At 36.9% G+C, this 21,856-nt stretch overlaps 1 protein-coding gene across 8 annotated transcripts in view; it reads right to left on the bottom strand.

The window, feature by feature from the left end:
• Nucleotides 1-21,856, bottom strand: part of ehbp1l1b (EH domain binding protein 1-like 1b) — a 125,457-nt gene that overhangs the window by 34,083 nt on the left and 69,518 nt on the right. For 3 of the 8 annotated variants that reach the window (XM_039769021.1, XM_039769025.1, XM_039769026.1), the window contains 7 exons: nt 18,610-18,696; nt 18,435-18,515; nt 7,632-7,712; nt 7,271-7,360; nt 6,601-6,940; nt 4,643-5,740; nt 467-3,562 (listed from right to left, as the gene is read on the bottom strand). In XM_039769021.1, coding sequence (XP_039624955.1) covers nt 467-3,562; nt 4,643-5,740; nt 6,601-6,940; nt 7,271-7,360; nt 7,632-7,712; nt 18,435-18,515; nt 18,610-18,696 — 4,873 coding nt within the window. The remainder of the gene's footprint in view (nt 1-466; nt 3,563-4,642; nt 5,741-6,600; nt 6,941-7,270; nt 7,361-7,631; nt 7,713-18,434; nt 18,516-18,609; nt 18,697-21,856) is intronic. The other 5 variants (XM_039769022.1, XM_039769023.1, XM_039769027.1 and 2 more) reach the window with 5 other exon arrangements.

The following is a 21,856-nucleotide window of genomic DNA, read 5'->3' as shown; positions in this document are numbered from 1 at the left end:
CCACAGTCTGAAACTTAGACATGGGGCAGAGGTGTTATATGAGTGCAATAGTGTGTCCTGTGTCACTAGGAGGAATACAAAATGAGATTTAAATCTGCTTGTCAACTCAGCAGGGTAATAATTTTGAGGACTAGAATTGTGCACCTTTTTCCTAAAAGATCAGGGGAGATAGTCTAATATTTACTGCAGAAATATGTAATGAATTGAATGACATGAATGAATTGATTTGGGGAACACAGAAGAAAATAATGACAAAGAAAAAATTGTTACAGAATTGTTGGGCCATAAACAACTACAAAATATATAGACACACAAAGCACTAGGAAGGACAAAGATATGCACTAATTTCTCAACAAAAATGAAGGGAAAGCCATGCACTTTATAGGATAAGCTTTAAAATGCAACATTTAGAGACATGCTGTACATCACTATGCATGACTGTCGTTGATTTCCCTTTAACACTTACCCAAATTTTACTTTTCCCTTAGCTCCCTCCTCTTTGAATACTGGTGCCTCCTCTGCCTGCTTCTCCACCTCTATCTTAACCTCACTTGGGCTTGACAGAGGGCTTTCATCCATTTTTCTTAAATTTGTTCTAGTTTCCACATTAAGGACAGAGGAAGCTATAGAATCCTCATCTTTATTCTTCTCATCTCCAAGCTTGAGTAGCACTTTGTTGTAATCATTTTCAGGACTCTTCTCACTGGTAACATTATGCAGTTCTGGCCTCTCCCCAAGCTTGGCCATTTCTAAATCCAATTGCCTATTCTCTCCATGCACCTTTTCAGCTTCTTGACCTACATCAGCATCAGATTTTAACTCAGGCTGCCATTTGTTTTCTATCTGACTAATTTGCTCTTCTTTTTCATTGCCCAATGTAGTGGACTTTTCCAGAACCAGTTTATCTGTTTGCCCAATTAGTGTGTGGGATGCGTTATTAAATGAACCATCCCTTGAAACATCTCCGTTTTCAATTTCCTCAAGCATTCCCATCCTGTTTGCATCAATGTCTGACTCACAACTTGTTTCACTCAGATATATATTTTTTGACATGTAGTCTTCCACCATTTCATTGACATTTTCTAAAGATTCCATCCTTATTTGAATTTGCTCTGTTATTTGAGCATGCTCTGACACTTGCTTCTCATTACTTGTATCTGCACCATTTGTCTGATTATCTATCTTATCTTTCAGAGCTAATTCCTCTGCGTTAATTTCTGCCAAAACATTCACATTATTCTCCTCATTCCTAAACTGCACTTTAGAAAAATTCTCCATTCCTTCAATTCTGCTGCTTTCTTCCACATTTTCCTGAATATTTTCCTTTACAGCTTCTTTATTATTTTCATTTCCAATTTTTGAAATAAAAGTCATGGATGAAGCAACGGTAACCTCAGATAATGATTCTGAGCTAGTGTGCACATTTATGAAACTGGTAACACTTTTGCTTTCTGTAACTGCTTCTTGTGTCACCATTTCCTTTTTACTTTCCTGGATTTCTTGTTGCATTTCAGCTTCCTTAAATTCAAACTTCGTTTCCATTTGACTCACAATTTCCTTTTTTTCCTCAGATATACTACTGCCATCATGACTCTGATCAGTTTCCTCAATAGTGCATGAAAACACAGTGAACATGTCTCCTTCTTCTACACCCACTTTGAGTTGTATGTTAGCTTCCTTCCCTTCAGCATCTTCCTTTAACTCATTGGAACTGACTGATTCAACTATATCTGGAATTTTCACTAAAACACCTTTACTTTCATTAACATATTCCTCTAAAATGCCTTTACTTTCTTTAACATCATTTGATAAAACAGTTTGGTGTGCTACTTGGGGTGTGACTTCTTTGATTTTTATATCTATTACATCACTTACTTTATGATGTGTTATGTTACTTCTGCTACTATCTAAAATATTTTGTTCTCTTAAGTCTCCAGCACATGATACTGGCATTTCTATTTCTACCCTGTCTTCTTTTTTCATGTCTAATAATGTTTCTTCAACTGAGGGTAAATGTCCTTCTTCAGAAAGTTCAAGTTCTGATTTTATTATAGACTCAGGATTGTCAAAATAGCTAGTGAGAGTTGTGGGAGGAACGTTCTGATCTTTGAGCTGCCTAGGGTCATCTTCAATTTTTATTTTATATGCTTCCAAATTAGTTACACATTTTTCTGAAATGTCCTGCACCCTTTCTATATTTCCTAACTCAGATTTAGCTTTCTTGTCTATTTGGTTACTTTTTAATTGAACATCTATGGGAACAGGAAATGGTAGCATTTTAATGTATAGTAGTTCACTTTTTGTTATTGTGTTGGCTTCTAAATCATTTTTATTTTCAGACAACACTGCTGAAGGAGTAGTTATGGCAGTATCTCTTCCATCTGCATTTTCCAATGCACATTTTTTTTCAGTTTCACTATCTTCTAAATGTATAATTTCACCTACATCTAGCAACTGACCCTCTTTCAATACACTTTCATGTGGACTTTCAGTCTTCTTGTCAGACGTTTTATGACAATCCATGGACATGTTTTCTGGTACAGAGAGGAATTCTGTTTCACTTTCTTCCTGGAACACTTTGGAAAGATCAGTTGTTCTCTCCAGAGTAATCTCATCATGGAGATATAGTTGAACATTTTCAGAAGAACAACTTGTTGTTTCTGCTCTGTTATCTTGAGGCTGCACATCTTTTGAAGGACCAGCAACTTCTTCTGATGTAAAATAAGACTGAACTTGGAATTCATTAGATATTTCCGTGGTTTCCTGCATTGTACTCCAGTTTTGAAGCTGCACTTCATCTGAAAGACCAACGGCTGTTTTTGATTCTTCCTCAGTTAAAGCTAGGAATTCACTGACAACTTCAGTTGCCTGTGTTAATATGACCACAGGTTGAATATTGACTACTGGTTCTGTAGCTTTTTCCTGTGTAATCTGATCTAGAAAATGATCCATTTTTGTTGTTTCCAGGGCTCCCTCTAAATGGATTTTGACTTCATCAGATAGACCAGTGGTCTTTTCCTGTGAAGCATCTGGTTCTACTTGGAATTCATTAGAAACCTCCAGGATCTTTGCTATTTGAACCTGATCGTGTAATTGTTTTTCAGAATGATCAATATCATTCTTCATTACGTTTTCCGATATGATTCTGGATTCATCACAAATATTACATATTTGCTCTGGCAAAATATTTGCTTGGTCCTGTGATTTGTAAGGCTCATCAGCATCATTCTGCAGTAAAGTATCTTCTACTTCCAATTTATTATGAACTTCAGAAACCTTTTTCAGCTCAGTCTCATTGTTACAATTTTTAGGAAGATCAGGAGACTCTGAAATTATCACAGTATTCAGTGCATATTTTTCGGGGCCGAGGGGCAGTATTTCCCCAACTGTATCAGGTGTTTTTCTTTCTGAAATTAAATTGTTCTTGGTTTCCAAAGGCACATCAGAACAAACAATATCTGAGGTTGACTCTGTGGTTTCAGATTCCTCTGGTCGACATAAATGTGCAAATGGGTAATTTTCTGGTACAGACTGCTGCAAAGTGTTGGATAAACCAACTAGGCTGAAGTACAGAAAAGCATGACAAAAAAGATTTGTAAAGTAATGTAAGGTGTACAAATTCAAAATGATGGCAATAAGGCACTCACACACTATGTCTTGAAATTTGTGGAAAACTAAAACAACTGTAATAAAATTTCAGAATGATTCTAAGTACAACAGATAATGATTTTCTACATGTTTCACTCCTATACAATTAGTAGATGAGTTTTAAATAACCATCACAGCCATACTACACAAGTAAATTCTCATCATAAAAGTTGAAGCAAAGGTATAATTTATGTTAGGCAAGCTTTACAAACTCAGTTTTGCATAACCTACAATTTAAGTGAGCCATCGGGAAGACTCTGAAAGATTAAACTTATAATACCATAAATAATTACACACCTACAAATACCATACATTTTATCTATGTTTCTAGTAATCTGTGCTTCTTAGGCCAAGAATTTATGTGAAGTATAGATGAATCCTGAATCACTGGTATATACATCTTCTTACTACAATAATCAATTTACAAAAGTTCAGAATAGATCTTAATAAATGTGCAACATAACAACATCTTCTACAAGTAGTAGAAGAAAGATATCACTTGAAATGCATAACATATAAACATGAATGGAAGACCAAATATGGAAAGACAGCAAAGAAACAAAAATAATGGGAGTCTGTTAAATCATCACAAAGCATTAAAAAATCTTGTCAGTGCAGAAAATAGCATGTTAATGGCGTAAATACTGGCAAATACAGGAGCCAATGATAAAGTAGGTTGTGTAAAGGACAGATTGCAGAAAAGCAAATAAGGTTCTGCCAAAAAATAAGCAGCACTGCTTAACAATAGGAAGGTTGCACCCTTGGCTATGTTTTTAAGAGTCAAAAGAAGACTACAACATGAAAAGCTACCTGGTTGTACCAGATGTATAAAGCATCAGACAGCATGGTAAATGCTAGCTATTAAGTTAGAAAATTTACTGTAGCAAGCCATGCACATTCATCTTGATATGCTCTAAGCATCAATCAAGTTTCTACAAGGAAAGAACACTGCAAAGAACTCTGATTGGGGCAGCTCATTCTCTTTAAAACTTACCCAATGCCCTCTGTAGCCTTTTCTTTGTGCATTGTCTCCTTTACTTCTACCACCAGTGGTAGCTCCTGAATTCCAAGATTCCTCTTTTTCAGTTCTGAATTAGCTTCATTTTGAAGTGAAGTACTCTTGTTTGAAAAGGAAAAGTCTTGTGTTGGCAATGAGAGGGCCTCCGACGCCTCATTTTCTTTATTATAATCAGAATTCTCTACTCCAGCTTGATCTATTGACTCTAGAACTGGGTGTGAATTCTGCGTAGACAGGATCATTTTAGACACAGCGTCTTTTGTTGTTACAGAAGACTGCACAATCTTTCCATCTCCAATCATAAGGCTTGCCAGGTTACTGACAACTTCATTCTGCTCTTCTGGTATATTAGGTAGAGAAATCTCTGCAGTGTTTACTGAAACTTCATCAAGTTTTGGCTCTGTCTCATTCATTTGCAAGACTGGCTTTTCTTCCTCCTCAAGGTCGCATTTCTGGACAGCCTCATCATTCGTAAGCTTTGAAGGGGATGGAATGTTTGGCATCTTGTCTACGTTTTCATTTACCGCTTCATTAACTACAGGAATCTCAGATGTATCTGGTCCATCTGCAAGAGCTGCTGTCTCTGAAGTGGCTGGTTCTGGAATAAAAAGTGAAAGTTCTACCTGTTTCTGATCTCTGGTGCCACATGACTGCCTATCAGTAGTATCTTCAGGTGATCCTTTCCTCAAATCAATCATTGGCACAGTGGGTGGTGAGGCAGGCTCTTTATTTATGTGACAATTTTCTTCTACATACTGCTTTCTTTGGGTTTGTTTTTCATTATCAGATGTGAGCACAGAAGACTCCTGCACTGAATCCACAAAAGAATTTTCTTCTTTAATTTCATTTAGTGGGTTTTCGGTAGAAGATGGCTTTTCCTCTGTTCTTTTAGCTCTCTCAATTTCTTGATTTAAAGTAGATGGTATAGTTTTTGATAAATCAGGAACTGAAGACTGATCTGAATTCAGACTGACCAAGGCATTTTCTGCCTTAGTCATCTCTATAGATGTGTCATCAGTGGAAAAAGATGATTGTGGTTTGGATGTCTGTACCACTTCAGTTACCTTCTCCATGCTAAACCATAGGAAATCATGGTAAAAATTGCAGTAAACCATAGTTTGTCAAAGTAAGTATAGAATTTAAAAGTCTGTTTAAAGCAACCTAAAACAATTTCCTTGATGCAGACAAAATATATGCTCATGCAAATTTGTTATTCAAACTTCAGCTATTCCACCACTGCATATATTCCATTGAAGCTTAGTTAAGCAACAACACTACAAAAACTGATACAGTATACCAACAGTGTATGATCCATCTCTAAGAATATATATGACAATACAAAACCTCAGCTGACATTAAAGTTAAATTTAAATAAGAGTGGCCACAAACACATGCTACTCAATTGTATTCAGTATATTTAAATGTAACAAGTTAATGATTATTGCTTGAAAACATTAAGGATAAAAAATCTGGTTGCATAGTACAGAGAATGCTATAGATTGTTGTTTAAGCTATCATGATGTATACAAACTAAACTGACATATAAATAAGATAATATAAATTAAGAATTGAATGTCAACACTGTTCTCATTAGGCGTGCCTTTTAAACAGCAAACATCAGATGCTTCTATTGTCATTATAGAGTGTCAAATCATTCTACACACTGTTGTGCTTAAAAAAAAGTATTACACTGTTAAGAAGCAATGAAAATCTAACAAAAGTTAATTTTACAGCTGTACTGTTATTATTGCTATTTTTATCAAATAAACTGCAGGGATGGGGGAAGATAAAATATCTATAATAAAGAAAAAAGAAGCATTAATTACATGTTCTTATGTAATTAAGTGAAGAGGAACTGTGTATCATATTGAAAAAATACCAATGGCAATTTAGCAGAGTAAGCAAAGTGTATATCTGTTCCTATCAACACTTACCAGATGTTCTTGTAATCTCCAATAAATTTATCTTGTACAGGATGGACATCCATTACACGTTTCTTATCTTGACATACACTAGATTGCTTCACAGTTGCTGGACCATCAATGTGTTTCTCTAACTCTTCATCCTCAAATGGGTTTCTTCCCAATGCTACATCAGGCCTGGGCGGTTTCCCAGTGACTATAGGCACAATAGGGGCTGCTGTCTTGGGGCTGAGATGCTTCTTTACGTCTTCCACAGGTACAGCTTTGGAAACTTGGTCTGATATGTGCGTTAGATGGCTTTGTGGAAGACTGTTCTCCAATGCGTTTGTTTGATCTCTGTTTTTTTGCACTGCTAGAATAAAAAATGAAAACATTGGTTTCTTTATATAAATATATATTTTTAATTTTCCACAGGTGTTTTATCATAATTCCTTCTTTATAATACAGACATATTGAGGGTTAAAAAGAGCAATAAATTATTTCCAAAAGCCTATTACAGTATATTGTTTCACATGATATTTCTAAAGTTCAAGAACATGCCAGTAGAAAAATACAAATGAGAAGTTTTTTAGGCAAAACTGAAAACCACCAGATAATTACAACTAGTATCACTTAATCTGTAACTGTCATTACAATTCATCTTGAAAGCTCTACAAATAAGGCAAATATTACAGTTACTTACAGTTGAATGTATTGTTTTTTGTGCTAATTCGCTGGCCACTTGTGAGATCATCTTCCTCTTCTTGAAGAGTATTTAGTTCCCTTTTAACATCTGAACACAAGCAAATAGCAGGATTAAGATCTCTATTCAATCTTTAGTGAGAATCTATATTCCTCTGAGTAATTTTACATGTGGAATTCCCATTTTTCCTTAAGAACAAGTAACTTATCTTTGTTCTCTTACTATCAAAAGACAGAAAAATGGTACTGTTTTCAAAAAACAAGAAAGTGGATTGACACAAGTTTGCAGTTTTCTTTATGACATTTAAAGGAGAGCAGAAAACACAACAAATAACAAGCAAAAAGAGAGAGAAGAAAAATACCGCTTGCAGTTGTAACGGAAGATTCAGTAACAGGTTCCTGAAGCAGCCTTTCTTCATTAAGCCCAGGTAAAATCACAGAAACTAAGAAAGAAAGAAAGAAAGAAAGAAAGAAAGAAAGAAAGAAAGAAAGAAAGAAAGAAAGAAAGCTTACTTCTACAGTATCGAGACTTATAAAAACAATGCACAAAACCATACTAAAACAACTTCACAAAGTCACTGAAATCAATGGCACTTGAAAGAGAAAGAAGGAATGAAAGAAAGAAAGCTTACTTCTACAGTATCAAAACTTATTACAAAAACAATGCACAAAACCATACTAAAACAACTTCACAAAGTCACTGGAATCAATGGCACTTGAAAGAGAAAGAAAGAAAGAAAGAAGGTGAGCTGACAGCAGTGGAAGGCATCTCTTCAGTAAGCCCAGGTGAAAGGAGACACACTGCAGCTAAGAGATTAATTAAATAAGTAAAAAAAAAATTACAGTTTCAGCACTAGGCAACTAAATGTTAAACACATAGAAGGTAGAATGTAAAATTGTAATAACAGCTGAGTGTAACAATTTATTACTCCTATTCTTCTATATGGGCAGCTAAGCCCACCCTACAAAGGACCTTGTTTATCTGGTTTTAATATACCCATACCTCCAAGTATGTTTACTTGGTTGTAATGAAGGATTTTGTGAGCCTCAATGATCCTTTGAGTTATGTTCTCTTTGGACATTTGTTCCCAAAGTGTTAACCCATAAAAAAATTGTCTGAAAAATGGCCTGACAAAGATCTAAAAATTAAATATTCATAATGGTTCTAAACAAATTGAAGTGAATCTCATCCAGGATATATCAGAATTCACACTTGGCTAGCTAATTTAGACTTAGAAAACACTGTGTGAGAGTGGCATTAATTATTACCATCACATAGTGAAAGGTTTCATTTGTATTGTTCTTTGGGTTCATTCAGATTAGGGCTGAATGATTTGGGGAAAATATCTAATTGTGGTTTTTCTAAAAGATAATGATATGATTTGCAATATTATTTGTAAAATTCAAAATTCAGTCCAATATTCACTCTGTAAAAACATTTCAAATATGATGGAGCATTACCACATGACATACCATCAAAATTTGAAATGTTTTATATTCTAATGTAAGGATGACGTATTTATTAATTTTTTTAAATTAGCATAGAACATAGAACAATCAAACAAAGAACAATTATCACCAAAGCTGTGACTTTTGACTCAGGAGCAACATTTAAATATTGCACAATATGTAATCAATAGAACATTATGTACCCTGTATTTAGTTTAAAAATTGACAAACCACAGAATAAAATATCAACAAAGTGATCACTTAATATAGTACAAGTTAAGTAACACAAAGTAACTCCTAGGTATGACGTTAAACTGCATCCACCCTGCAAATGGTCCTCCAACTTGCAGGGAAAACTTGGGGGTTGGTGGCAAGATTGGCTCTCCAGCCGCCTTAAAAAAAAACTTCACACAGTTCCGAAATGACAGTTTTTCTGCTCTTCGCAGGAGTAGCTCTGCTGCAGTGGCTCATAGTAAGGCTGCTCGCATTATGAAGGGGCTGGGGGAAAGCTCTCGGAAGAGTTAAAACCGCTGGATTATGATTCTTCCAGTTGAACAAGATAAATCTACTGGCCAGTAGTGAAGTAAAGGCAACTACAGTTTGTTTGTCCTTGTCCACTTTAAGCCCATCCGAGAGTACAGCTGTTAATAGATTAGGAGAGATTGTGACACCAAGGCTGTCTGAAAGGCATTTAAAGATTTTGGTCCAGAATGACGTTACTCTGGTGCATGCCCAAAACATATGGCCCAATGAGGCTGGATTTCGATTGCAACATTTGTAGGTTGAATCTTGCCATGGAAACATTTTGGACAATTTTAAATGACACAGATGTGCTTGATAAAAGATTTTAAGTTGAATAATTGTATGCTTTGTGCATATGGAGCTAGAGTGAATTCTGTGCATGGCTAAAATCACTGCAAAATAGCAGTGATGTCAGGGGGCATCCTTGTCCAATACCACATTCTATTTTGAAGGAGTCTGAAATAATGTTGTTAATACAAGCTGAAGCTTATGGACTGGTATACAGTAGTTTGATCCATGCACATGTTTAGACCAAACCCTAATTTCTCCAATGTAGTGAAAAGGTAGTCCCATTCAATCATATCAAATGCATTTTCTGCATCCAATGATAATAATACTTCCGGGATGTTAGACTTTGTGGGTGAATATATTACATTAAACAGACGTTGAAGATAGGAAGCTAAGTGTCCCTTAAATAAATCTTGTTTGACCTTGGGATATCACCAAAGGAAGCACTTTCCCAATCCTTCTAGCTAGAATTTTGGAGAGTATATTAACATAACATTAACATTATTCAGAAGTGAGATAGGTCTGTATGAGGCACATTGTAAAATATCCTCATTTTTCTTAGGAAAGGCGATAACTAATACTTAGCTAAAAGTTTGAGGTAGAATTTTATTGTCTCTGACTTCTGTAATTGTTGCTAATAAAATGGGAGTTAACTGAATTTTTTTTATAAAATTCTGCAGGGTAGCCATCAGGGCCTGCTGCTTTCCCACTCTGAAGTGAGTTTAGAGCATTTAGTTATTCTGAGAGTGAGGTATATCCAATTTATCTGCACTGAGAGTATCTACAGTAGTTGTGGTATCTGCAATGCATCCAAAAAAGCTTTAGGGTGTGTCTTGTCTTCTTTAAACTAAGTAGAATACCAGGACTTATTAGAACAATCTAGACGAGAACAGGCCATTCAGCCCAACAAAGCTCGCCGGTCCTATCCACTTGTTTCCTTCAAGAAAACATCAAGTCGTGTTTTGAAAGTCCCCAACGTCTTACTGTCTACCACACTACTTGGTAGCTTATTCCAAGTGTCTATCGTTTTTTGTGTAAAGAAAAACTTCCTAATGTCTGTGTGAAATTTACCCTTAACAAGTTTCCAACTGTGTCCCTGTGTTCTTGATGAACTCATTTTAAAATACAAGTCTCGATCCACTGTACTAATTCCCTTCAGAATTTTAAACACTTAAATCATGTCACCTCTTAATCTTCCTTAACTGTAAAGGCTCAGCTCTTCTAATCTTTCCTCATAATTCAACCCCTGTAGACCTGGAATCAGCCTAGTCGCTCTTCTCTGGACCTTTTCTAGTGCTGCTATGTCCTTTTTGTAGCCTGAAGACCAAAACTGCACACAGTACTCAAGATGAGGCCTCACCAGTGCATTATAAAGGTTGAGCATAACCACCTTGGACTTGTACTCCACACATCGTGCTATATAACCTAACATTCTGTTAGCCTTCTTAATGGCTTCTGAACACTGTTGGGAAGTTGATAGCTTTGAGTCCACTATGACTCCTAAATCCTTCTCATAAGGTGTACTCTCGATTTTCTGACCGCCCATTGTGTATTCAAACCTAATATTTTTACTTCCTATATAGTAGTCTCTAAATGTGTGCATCATATTTACATGGCCAATGATTTTATCTCCATCTCTGTTGGTAATTACTGGCATTGCATTGTGAACTTCATGCTTGAGGATTTGTTGAGCTAAGATCGTATTAGCCTTCTCTCTCTTCTTTGTTTATAGAAATGATGTCATTATTTAAAAATTAGTTGTTCTGTTTCTTTTGCTGTCAAGAGTTTGAGTTCTCAATGCAAAGTCTCTTTTTTTTTCCGTGCTGCATCGACATCGTGCACCAGAAGGTGTGAGCTTATTCAGTGCAGCAGGATCAATGCACATGTACTGTGCAAGGCATGCACGGGGGCCACTGTGAAAAGAAGAGTGTTCATTGCTCATATTGCAGAGGAACTTCGTCATCGCATCTTACTAGAAAAGGCGATGGAAAAAGAAAAGAAAGATGCAACATCGACATCATAAACTTTAAAGTGCATACTAATTATGGGTGAGCAGGAACACTCAATAAAACTGAATAAAAAAAAAATAAAGTGACGGTGAGATTCAAAGAAGGCAGATTCACCACTGTTTGTGTGTCAGCTTTTATCCCTCCAGATCAGAGAATGTCCAGTTCCATTGCCTCAAAACACCACTCAAATCTACAGTTATTCCCAGTTTCAAATAAAAACTAACACCGTCAGATCCCTGGGTGGAGGGGCGATAATATGTATAGCGATTGTGAGTGAGAGAATAAAAGTGAAATAAAAAGGTAACTTTTACAAGTACAGTACTATAAATGTACACGGTCTGTTACAGGCACAAACCAAATGCATGTGTGTACTATATAATATTAACAATAAGAGCAGCTCACTACTGAAAACGGCAAATATAGGAGGCAGTCGGGATCAATCCGGTGGCCTCTTGATTTCAAGTCAGCAAATCTTACCGCTATGCCACGGAAGTGGTTGTATCGTCCTTGAACCTTTTGTGAAAGTGTTTATTTGATCTTTGGACTTCAGGCTTCACACATTCTATACTTTATGCCTACATTTTGTAATATTTATTACTAAAATATGAAAAAGTTTCTGTTTTAACAATGTATTTTCACAGATTACTGTAGAAATGGAACACACATGAAATGCATGTGTTCCTAATAATGATCTATTATTTCCACTTTAAAACTCCAGCTGTTCACTCCCAGATAATCAAATAAGGCATGAGCTGGGAGAAGTTTGTGCACGTTCTAAGTCAGTGGGGGGATGGAATAGCAGGCTGCTTGCTGCTTGTCTTAATCGCCACATTTACAGGACAAAAGACGCTGACAGAGAGGTGCGAATGGATTTAAGGTGAGCCGGATTTACAAGTTTTCTCGTAGGCTCAGCTAATTCTAGTGTTAAAGTATACCAAGGAGACCATCTAATAATCTAATGTAACTCAACTGTTGTATGTATGTCATGCATATCTATACTATTCAAAGCCCTCACTGACTGACTGACTCACTTACTCACTGACTCATCACTAATTCTCCAACTTCCCTAGAGGTAGAAGGCTGAAATTTGGCAGGCTCATTCCTTACAGCTTACTTACAAAAGTTGGGCAGGTTTCATTTCAAAATTCTACGCGTAATGGTCATAACTGGAACCTATTTTTCTCCATATAATGTAATGGAGTTGAGCTCGATGGCCATGGGGGGCGGAGTTTCATGTGACATCATCACGCCTCCCACTTAATCACGTCAACTGACTGTCAATGCAGTATGTAGAAAACCAGGAAGAGCTCCAAAAAGCGCTGAAGAAAACATGCATTATATAATTGAGAAGGCAGCGAAACAATAAGAAGCGAGCGAGTGACATATACAACCATATTCATGAGTGCTGCTACTTCGGAAACAAAGCACGGTGTAAACCTAAAGTTTAAATTAAGTTCATAGACACGCTGCTGCTGGCGTTTGTCATGCCCACGGGTAATGCGGGATACAAGTTTAATGAGAGGACGCAGGATATAAACGAGAGTTTTGATCACTTTGTAGTTAAGTTAAAATTGCAGGTGAAGGACTGTGCTTATGCAAATTCTGAGAGACTGTGTTTGCGGGGGATTGACAGTTAAGGCGGGTGGGGGAGTCACATCATCATCTCCCATCCCATTCACCTTATTTCGCTCTGAGCTGAGCTCCGCAGCTAACGCAGTCTTACAGAAGTGACTTTGTGACACTGCTACCAAATACTCACAGAAAAATTCACAAGTTAATACACACGCTGTCTCTAGAGTTTCTCCACACTGAATCCTCCAGGCACTACTTACAAAAGGTTACATTGACAATCGTGTTACGTTATTTTTAAAATGTTACCTTTTCTTAGCACAAGCACAGCTGAGAACCTTTGATGCATGTGCTCCATAACGCGTTAAAAAATAATGCATTTAATCACACTTTCAATTCCAAGCAAAGGGGAACTTCTGTCAATGCATGATTTGCTGGTGCACCGATTACATTGACCAGCGCTTCCCGATTCATTTTACCCTCGCACCCCCTTGGTTTGAGAAGAAATATGAAAAAATATGAGATTAACACAGAAAAACAGATCACCAATTGAATCTTTATGAATAATCGATTCACCATCAATAATTGTTTTGGTAAAGCCATACTCAGTGTAATCCTCCTTCCATTTTATAAATTTTCAGCCAATAGCCATGATTAAATGAATGGTAAAAAAGTAAGCGAAGCGAGGGTGACTTATTCAGGCAGGCAGGCGACAGCTCAATAGCTCGAATTTGGATATAAGTAGGTTCTATTTAGTCCCCAGAAATATCTTTGGTAGGAATGGAAGTTGAATTTAGTCTTTAAATTTCTATGGTAAAGAAAAAGTTACGCAATGATGACTAAATTTAACTATATAAAGTCAAAACTTGTATATATAAAGTCATTCCCGAATATATAAAGTCAAAACTTGATTATATAAAGTCACTGTCAGAATAAAGTCAAAACTTGAATATATAAAGTCAGCGTCAGTATATATAAAGTCAAAACTTGTTTCTGAATATTGTCAGGGATGCCAGGGGCCATGACCCGGCTGGGACGCCAGGAGGGACCGGAAGAGGGTCAGAGCCCTGCCTGGATCACGTGGGGTTTGCCTTCCGGGTTGCTTTGGAGGCCACGGGTCAAGGGCATGGAAGCCTTTCCCTGTAGGGGCCCGTGGTCACCGCCAGGAGGCACCCCAGAGCCTTGGGGACCTGTTACCCCAGCACTTCCGCCACACCAGGAAGTGCTGGGGGGAAGATTTATGACGGCGCCGGAGAGCAGCCGGGAGGACAGCCGGCACTTCCGCCACACTGGGGCGTGGCCAGAAGAAGATTGCCGGGAACACCTGGGGCTCATCCGGGTCCTCTATAAAAGGGGCCGTCTCCATTCATTCGAGGCTAGAGTCGGGTGGAAGAAGGACGAGGCAGATGAGAGTGGAGGCGGCCCGAAGAAAGGTATTTGTGGCCAGGACTTTGGATTTGGGGTTTGTGCACGTGATTAAGGTCTGTGTGACCATTGGACTGGGTCTTTGTGACCATTATTATTATTGTAAATATTGTGTTTAATAAACGTGTGGTGGTTTTAAACAACATGTCCGCCTGTCTGTGTCCGGGCCAAGTTCACAATATATAAAGTCAAAACTTGAATATATAAAGTCAGCGCTGGAATATATAAAGTCAAAACTTAAATATATAAAGTCAGCGTCAGAATATATAAACTCAGCGCTGGAATATCCATCCATTTCCTAACCCACAGGGTCATGGGGGTCTGCTGGAGCCAATCCCAGCCAATACTGGGCGCAAGGCAGGAACCAATCCTGGGCAGGGCACATGCATCATTTTCAAAACATTAACCGAACAGTGTTTTTTTAATTTATTTTTCTGAATATGTTTTTGTTAACTTAGTTCAGTTCAGAGTCGTTTCAATCAATATATTTTGACTTTGACTTTATATATTCAGGAATGAGTTTATATACTCCGATGTTGACTTTATATAATCAGGAATGTCTTTATAAATTCCGACGTTGACTTTATATATTCAGGTTTTGACTTTATATATTCCAGCGCTGACTTTATATATTCCAACGCTGACTTTATATATTCAGGTTTTGACTTTATATATTTCAGCGATGACTTTATATATTCTGGAATGACTTCATATTTTCAAGTTTTGACTTTATATATTCCAGCACTGACTTTATATATTCAAGTTTTGACTTTAATATTCTGATGCCAACTTTTATATATTCAGAAAATCAATGTACAGTATTTGCCTGTTTGGCACCCCATAGTATGTGTGTGTGTGTATATATATATATATATATATATATATATATATATATATATATATAGATATATATATATATATATGACAACAACACTCATATCAATGACAAAACAATTACATTAACAATCATGTTACGTTATTTTTAACATTTTTTCTTTTCTTTTTCATAACTTCTTTTACACACTACTTCTCTGCTGCGAAGCACGGGTATTTTGCTAGTTATAAATAAAAATAAGAAGGATTTATCATAATAAACCTCAATTGTTGACCTGGGGTGACTAAACACTCTAAATTAAATTACTACTAAATTACTACTAAAAAGACTTAATGGAAAGAGTATGAACCCAACCAAATAAGTGGGCAACCCTGTCTTATACCATTTTACTTTTGAAAAAAAGCACTCAAGACCAAATTCATCTTTGAAAACTAAACTGCTCAAAAAAATTAAAGGAACACTTTGAAAACACATCAGATCTCAATGGGAAAAAGAAATCCTCCTGGACATCTATACTGATATAGACTGGGTAATGTGTTAGGAACGAAAGGATGCCACATCGTTTGATGGAAATGAAAATGATCAACCTACAGAGCCCTGAAATCAAAGACGCCCCAAAAATCAGAGCGAAAAAATTATGTGGCAGGCTAGTCCATTTTGCCAAAATTTAATTGCAGCAACTCAAAATTGTACACAGCACTTTGTATGGCCCCTGTGTTCTTGTATACATGCCTGACAACATTGGTGCATGCTTCTAATGAGATGACAGATGGTGTTGTGGGGGATCTCCTCCCAGATCTGGACCAGGGCATCACTGAGCTCCTGGACAGTCTGAATTGCAACCTGGTGGCATTGGATGGACCAAAACATAATGTCCCAGAGGTGTTCTATTGGATTTAGGTCAGGAAAGTGTGGTGGCCAGTCAATGGTATCAATTCCTTCATCCTCCAGGAACTGCCTGCATACTCTCACCACATGAGGCCAGGAATTGTCGTGCACCAGGGGCCACTGTACCAGGATAGGGTCTGACAATGGGTCCAAGGATTTCATCCTGATACCTAATGGCAGCCAAGGGGCCTTTGTCAAGCCTGTAGCGGTCTGTGTGACCCTCCATGGATATGCCTCCCCAGACAATCATTAACCCACCACCAAACTGCTCATGCTGAATGATGTTACAGGCAGCATAATGTTCTCCATGGCTTCTCCAGACCCTTTCACTTCTGTCACGTGCTCAGGGTGAACCTGCTCTCATCTGTAAAAAGCACAGGGCACCAGTGGTGCATCTGCCAATTCTGGTATTCTATGGCGAATGCCAATCGAGCTGCATGCTGCTGGGCAGTGAGCTCAGGGCCCATTAGAGGACATGTGGCCCTTGGGTCACCCTCATGAAGTCTTTCTGGTTGTTTGGTCAGAGACATTCACACCAGTGGCCTGCTGGAGGTAATTTTGTAGGGCTGTGGCAGTGCTCATCCTGTTCCTCCTTGCCCAAAGGAGCAGATACTGGTCCTGCTGATGGGTTATGGACCTTCTATGGCCCTCTCCAACTCTCCTAGAGTAACTGCTTGTCTCCTAGAATCTCCTCCATGCCCTTGAGACTGTGCAGGGAGACACAGCAAACCTTCTGGCAATGACACGTATTGATGTGCCATCCTGGAGAAGTTGGACTACCTGTGCAACCTCTGTAGGGTCCAGGTATCACCTCATGCTACCAGTAGTGACACTGACTGTAGCCAAATGCAAAACAAGTGAAGAAACAGTCAGAAAAGATGAGGAGGGAAAAATGTCAGTGGCCTCCACCTGTTAAACCATTCCTGTTTTGGGGGTCATCTCATTGTTGCCCCTCTAGTGCATCTGTTGTTAATTTCATTAACACCACAGCAGCTGAAACTGATTAACAACCCCCTCTGCTACTTAACTGACTAGATTCATATTCCATAAGTTTCATTGACTTTATGCTATACTCTGATTAAAAAGTGTTCCTTTAATTTTTTTGAGCAGTATATAAATGACAAAAAAATAAACTGAAATAATATAACACAGTACTAAAGTTGGATGATAGTGATAAACATAATCAAAAACTTTTATCCTGTTCTAGCAGTATAACTGCAAAATTTAAATAAACAACTTGGAGGATACTAAAATAAATGCTAACATACTAACAAAAATATACCTGAATAAAACACAGTAGAGTAATTCAGAATCCAATGGATTGTGCAACAATACTTTTAGAATACTGGCCACAGATTTGTTTAATATTTAAATGCTGTATAGAGGACTGACATAGGTCACCAATGATTTAAGTCATTTGATTGTGATCAGAGTTCTCTGTCCTAAGACAATTCACCGTTATTAACACACTACATAAATACATCCTCAAGTTCATCCATCTAGACCAGGCTACTTCACTGCTTTAACTTATAATGGCTTCTTTCATGCCCAAACAACTATCAACAGAATTTTATTTAAGAATACTTCTGTTAATGTTGGTTGGTTATATTGAACAAAACTAGAGAAGAAAAAATAACACCAAAAAGACTGCTTCATTTACTGTCTTTCTAAAAAAGAATAAAAATCCCTTTAGAGCGTCCTATAGAAAAATGTCTGTACTGAACAAGAAGATCAAGATTCTGGTAAAAGATTTAGTACAATGAATAGAGAAATACACAATGTATTAATGTTTAGTGTAACATATGCCCCTGCAGCATAAGGATTTACAAAAGTCTTGCTGTCTCTGTATACAGAAAAAGTTTTTGATATCCAAGAGGAATATCTACTGTATTCACTGTACTAAACAGATCTGGGTTTGGACTCAACAGTGTATGAACCTTTATAAATTGTGACTATTTCAGTTTAGACAGCAGAGCAAGAGAGTGTTGCCAATTAGATTTTGAATGTCATGAACACCAGGCAGTCCATTTGTGGCAAACAGTGATGCAGATTTTATGCGATTTTGATAAAAACTTTTGAAGTATGAATTACAAAACACCTTGGCAAGCATTACATGGTACCTTAACTAAAATAAAGTGGCAGCATGTAAAAACAATTCTAAAGTTCCAAAATGAATATACCGGTTGTGGAGGAACAGGCAGGAGGGCTCAAAAGACCTTGAGACATTTTCTCTTGTGTAACCACAGGTGATACTGCAGACACTAAAGATAAAATTACAAAGATACAGTTACAATATTAAATAAATATATTAATGAAAAGAAATAATGAATTAAATTCAATCAGTAAAAGATGTACCATTTGCAGCAGCAACTGCACATGAAGGCGGACTAACAATCGGTTTAGACCTCCTTTCCTCTGTCATGACCTGTATAATATTAGACCCTAAAGAAAGAAAGAAAGAAAGAAAGAAAGAAAGAAAGAAAGAAAGAAAGAAATTAACTAGATCTGCAAGATTGTGCAGCTTAGAAAATTATGTAGTTCTGTGTATATTGTCTGAGGTTTTTCATTTTGTTTAATATTTGTACTTAGCAATTCTCAAGTTATCCATCTATTTGTTTGTGATTGCTGTCAATATCTTTTTTATTTTAGGGTCATAGAGAACCAATACTGTACTGGCACAACAGGGAGGACGGTAGGAATTAAACCCAAATAGGACAACACTAGGTGACAGATACTCATAAAAACACCTGCCAACTCACTCACATAGAGAAAGGAGTGCAAACTTTTCACAGAAAAGTTTTTCAGAAAGCTATGCTAATAAAGTAAACCTTAAAAATGCACAGAACAACAAAATAACAAATACAACAGATTTTATTAATCTAAAATAAAAATTAATTTAAAAACATGGGTATGTACTTCACTGTGATTGGTATAACTGTATAAATGTGAAAAACACGAATAATAAAGAATTTACAAATGGCTATTCAGTGCTTTATTGTTGATTACTCCATAAATGGATGCAGATAAAAATGATTTTTAAACCTTTCTGTGATTTAAAAAGTTGCTATTTGTCTCAAATGATTTTCTACTGAGGGTAAATACATTTTCTACTTTGCATGTAACTTTCTACACTACAACATCAAATAACTACCATTGCCAAAAATTGCATTCTGAGCTTTAAGAACTCCATTCAATATAATAAATTCTGTTATTCTGTTTTTCTCTCTCCCAACCTGACATGAAAATGCATAAAAACACACTATCCACCATACTCTGGCAGGAAGGGCTATACATCTAATCACAAAATTGAAAAGAGTAAATCTTCAAATGACAGTGATTCGGAACAGCCTCAGAGTAGCTTCATTTGATCGAGATGATCCAGTCGAGGCAGTTTGGGCATGTCACACGAATGTCTCCTTAGCTGCTCCCTCTAGAGCTGCACTAGGCATGTCCCACTGGTTGGAGACCCTGCAGTAGACACAGGACATGCCAGAGGGATTAAAACTCTCAGCTCCCTTGGGAACATCTGGGAATTTCCGAAGAAGAGCTGGAATCTGTAGCTGGAGACATGGAAGTCTGGATTGACCGGCTTGGCTTGCTGCCACCACATCTCTCACTAGGAAAAGTGGATTGGAAGAGGAGATGAGATGTTCAAATGACCTTCCTCACATTACTACCAAAGAACTTAAAAGTATTCCAAAATGTTTACATTAGTATTTAGATCTCAGGTTCAATCAGCAGGAAACAAAAAGTACAGAAACGGGAATGCTCCACATGGAGTGAGGTCATCAATGGCTTCTTTTGGGATTTTTCCATGGACTGTTCATTTTTCTTATTTAAAATAATGACACAGATTTCAGTATAGTTAGTAAACTTTTGGAATTCACAGATGATACTACAAGTAGAGGAATGGAAGACACTGAGAAGGCAGCAAAAACAAAAACAAAAAAGCAAAAAAAATGGATAAGCTTCATAACTGAATGAACACTTAGAAAATGCAGTTTAAGGTAGAAAAGTGCAAACTGCTTCACATTGGGAAAAAGAACGTTATTTATAAATACCAGATGGGCGACACTAACCTACTGGAACCAACTTCTAAAAAAAGACTTAGGGGGTTACTTTGATGCAACATTTTCCTCATCTAAGCAATGCCAGAAGCTATGAAAATGGAAAATAAAATGTTAGGTTATATCGTAAAAATTTTTAACTCAAGGGACGATCATACCATTTAATACATTTCTGTGAGTGCTTGCCAGAAGAAAGAAATAGCAGCACTTATTGCTGTGCAGAGGAGAGCAACAAGGTGCACCCCAGGACTTAAATACATGTAGTACTCTTATAGACTCAGAGAACTGAATGTGTTTAGTCTTGAGCAGAGAAGACTATATAGGGACCAAATCCATGTCTTGAAAATTCTCAAAGGAATTAATAAAGAGGATCCAGCATAATTCTTTCAGCTGAACATACTCAAGTACAACAGTGGAAGTGCATTTTGGACTTACTCCAGAAAGCTCTTTTTTATGCAAAGAGATGTGGGATTCTGGAACAAAAGACCAAGTGTTTCAGCTAGGGTTCTCCCTCTGGCTGGGGTTTAAATGTGTCTTTTGTCTGTTTCATTCATTTTTTTATGTTAACATTGATGATCTTCTAGATTCTTTAAGTCTAAGAGTCTTTTTTCTCTTGTGTTTAATGTCTTGTTTAATATTTCTGATTTTCTGGATTTTTATGACATTTTTCTCTGCTTTTCCCATTTTGGAGCTGTGTTTGTCTTTGAGATTGCCAATTTTGAAGTCTTTGCGTTTTGCGTCTTTAATGTTCCTCACAGTTTCTTCTACTACAGAGCATTAAGGTAAAAATAAATTTTTTTTTTATAAAGACTTTACGTTTGCCCTTTTTGTAACTACCTGGGGTTTGACAGTTCCGTTCCCCAGTGGGCATTTTGAGTAATTTTTAGGACTAATTGTGATTAGGAAATCCTAGTTCATGACAGTCACATAGTTGAAGAAAACTTGATAACCTTTAAAATGCATTTGTATCACATACTGGGGACAGTTTAACAATTTGCTAAACAATAAAGCTTGATGGACTGAATACTCTCCGCTTGTTTGTCAAATTACTTATGTTCTTGTTTTTGGATATTAGTAAATTCTCACAAGCTTTTAAAACCTCCCACTTATTTCATTGTTTTTCTAGCATTAATATTTTAACAAATTTTTATTCCTCCAAAACACATATCTGCCAGTTTGCTCCCTGTATTTCTGATTCCACTAACAAGAATAACTAATGTACTCAGTAGTACTAGGGTCAGGAAACACAAAAAAAGGAAGCTATCACTAAGGGTTATTGTACTCAACGTCATCAAGGAAACCCCTGCCCTTTAAAGCGTCTAGGCTATAATGTGACAATTGTGAATAAATGCAGAGTTTTAGTGTGAAAAAATAATAGGTATTTGCTGTAGCTAAACATTACCCTAATAGCTAAAGTGTGTCTCCACGCAAATACAAGTATATGCAATCAGTACCTAGCTAAATGCACACTTCTGGTAATATTACTGTCCTCTTTACTTAATGATTTACATAATTGTTGATAATTGTCATTTTAA

The sequence above is a fragment of the Polypterus senegalus genome, chromosome 11 (genome assembly GCF_016835505.1).
Source record: "Polypterus senegalus isolate Bchr_013 chromosome 11, ASM1683550v1, whole genome shotgun sequence".
Lineage (NCBI taxonomy): Eukaryota > Metazoa > Chordata > Cladistia > Polypteriformes > Polypteridae > Polypterus > Polypterus senegalus.
Note: the sequence above shows the minus strand (reverse complement) of the source record. Positions and strands in the feature narration are given on the sequence as shown.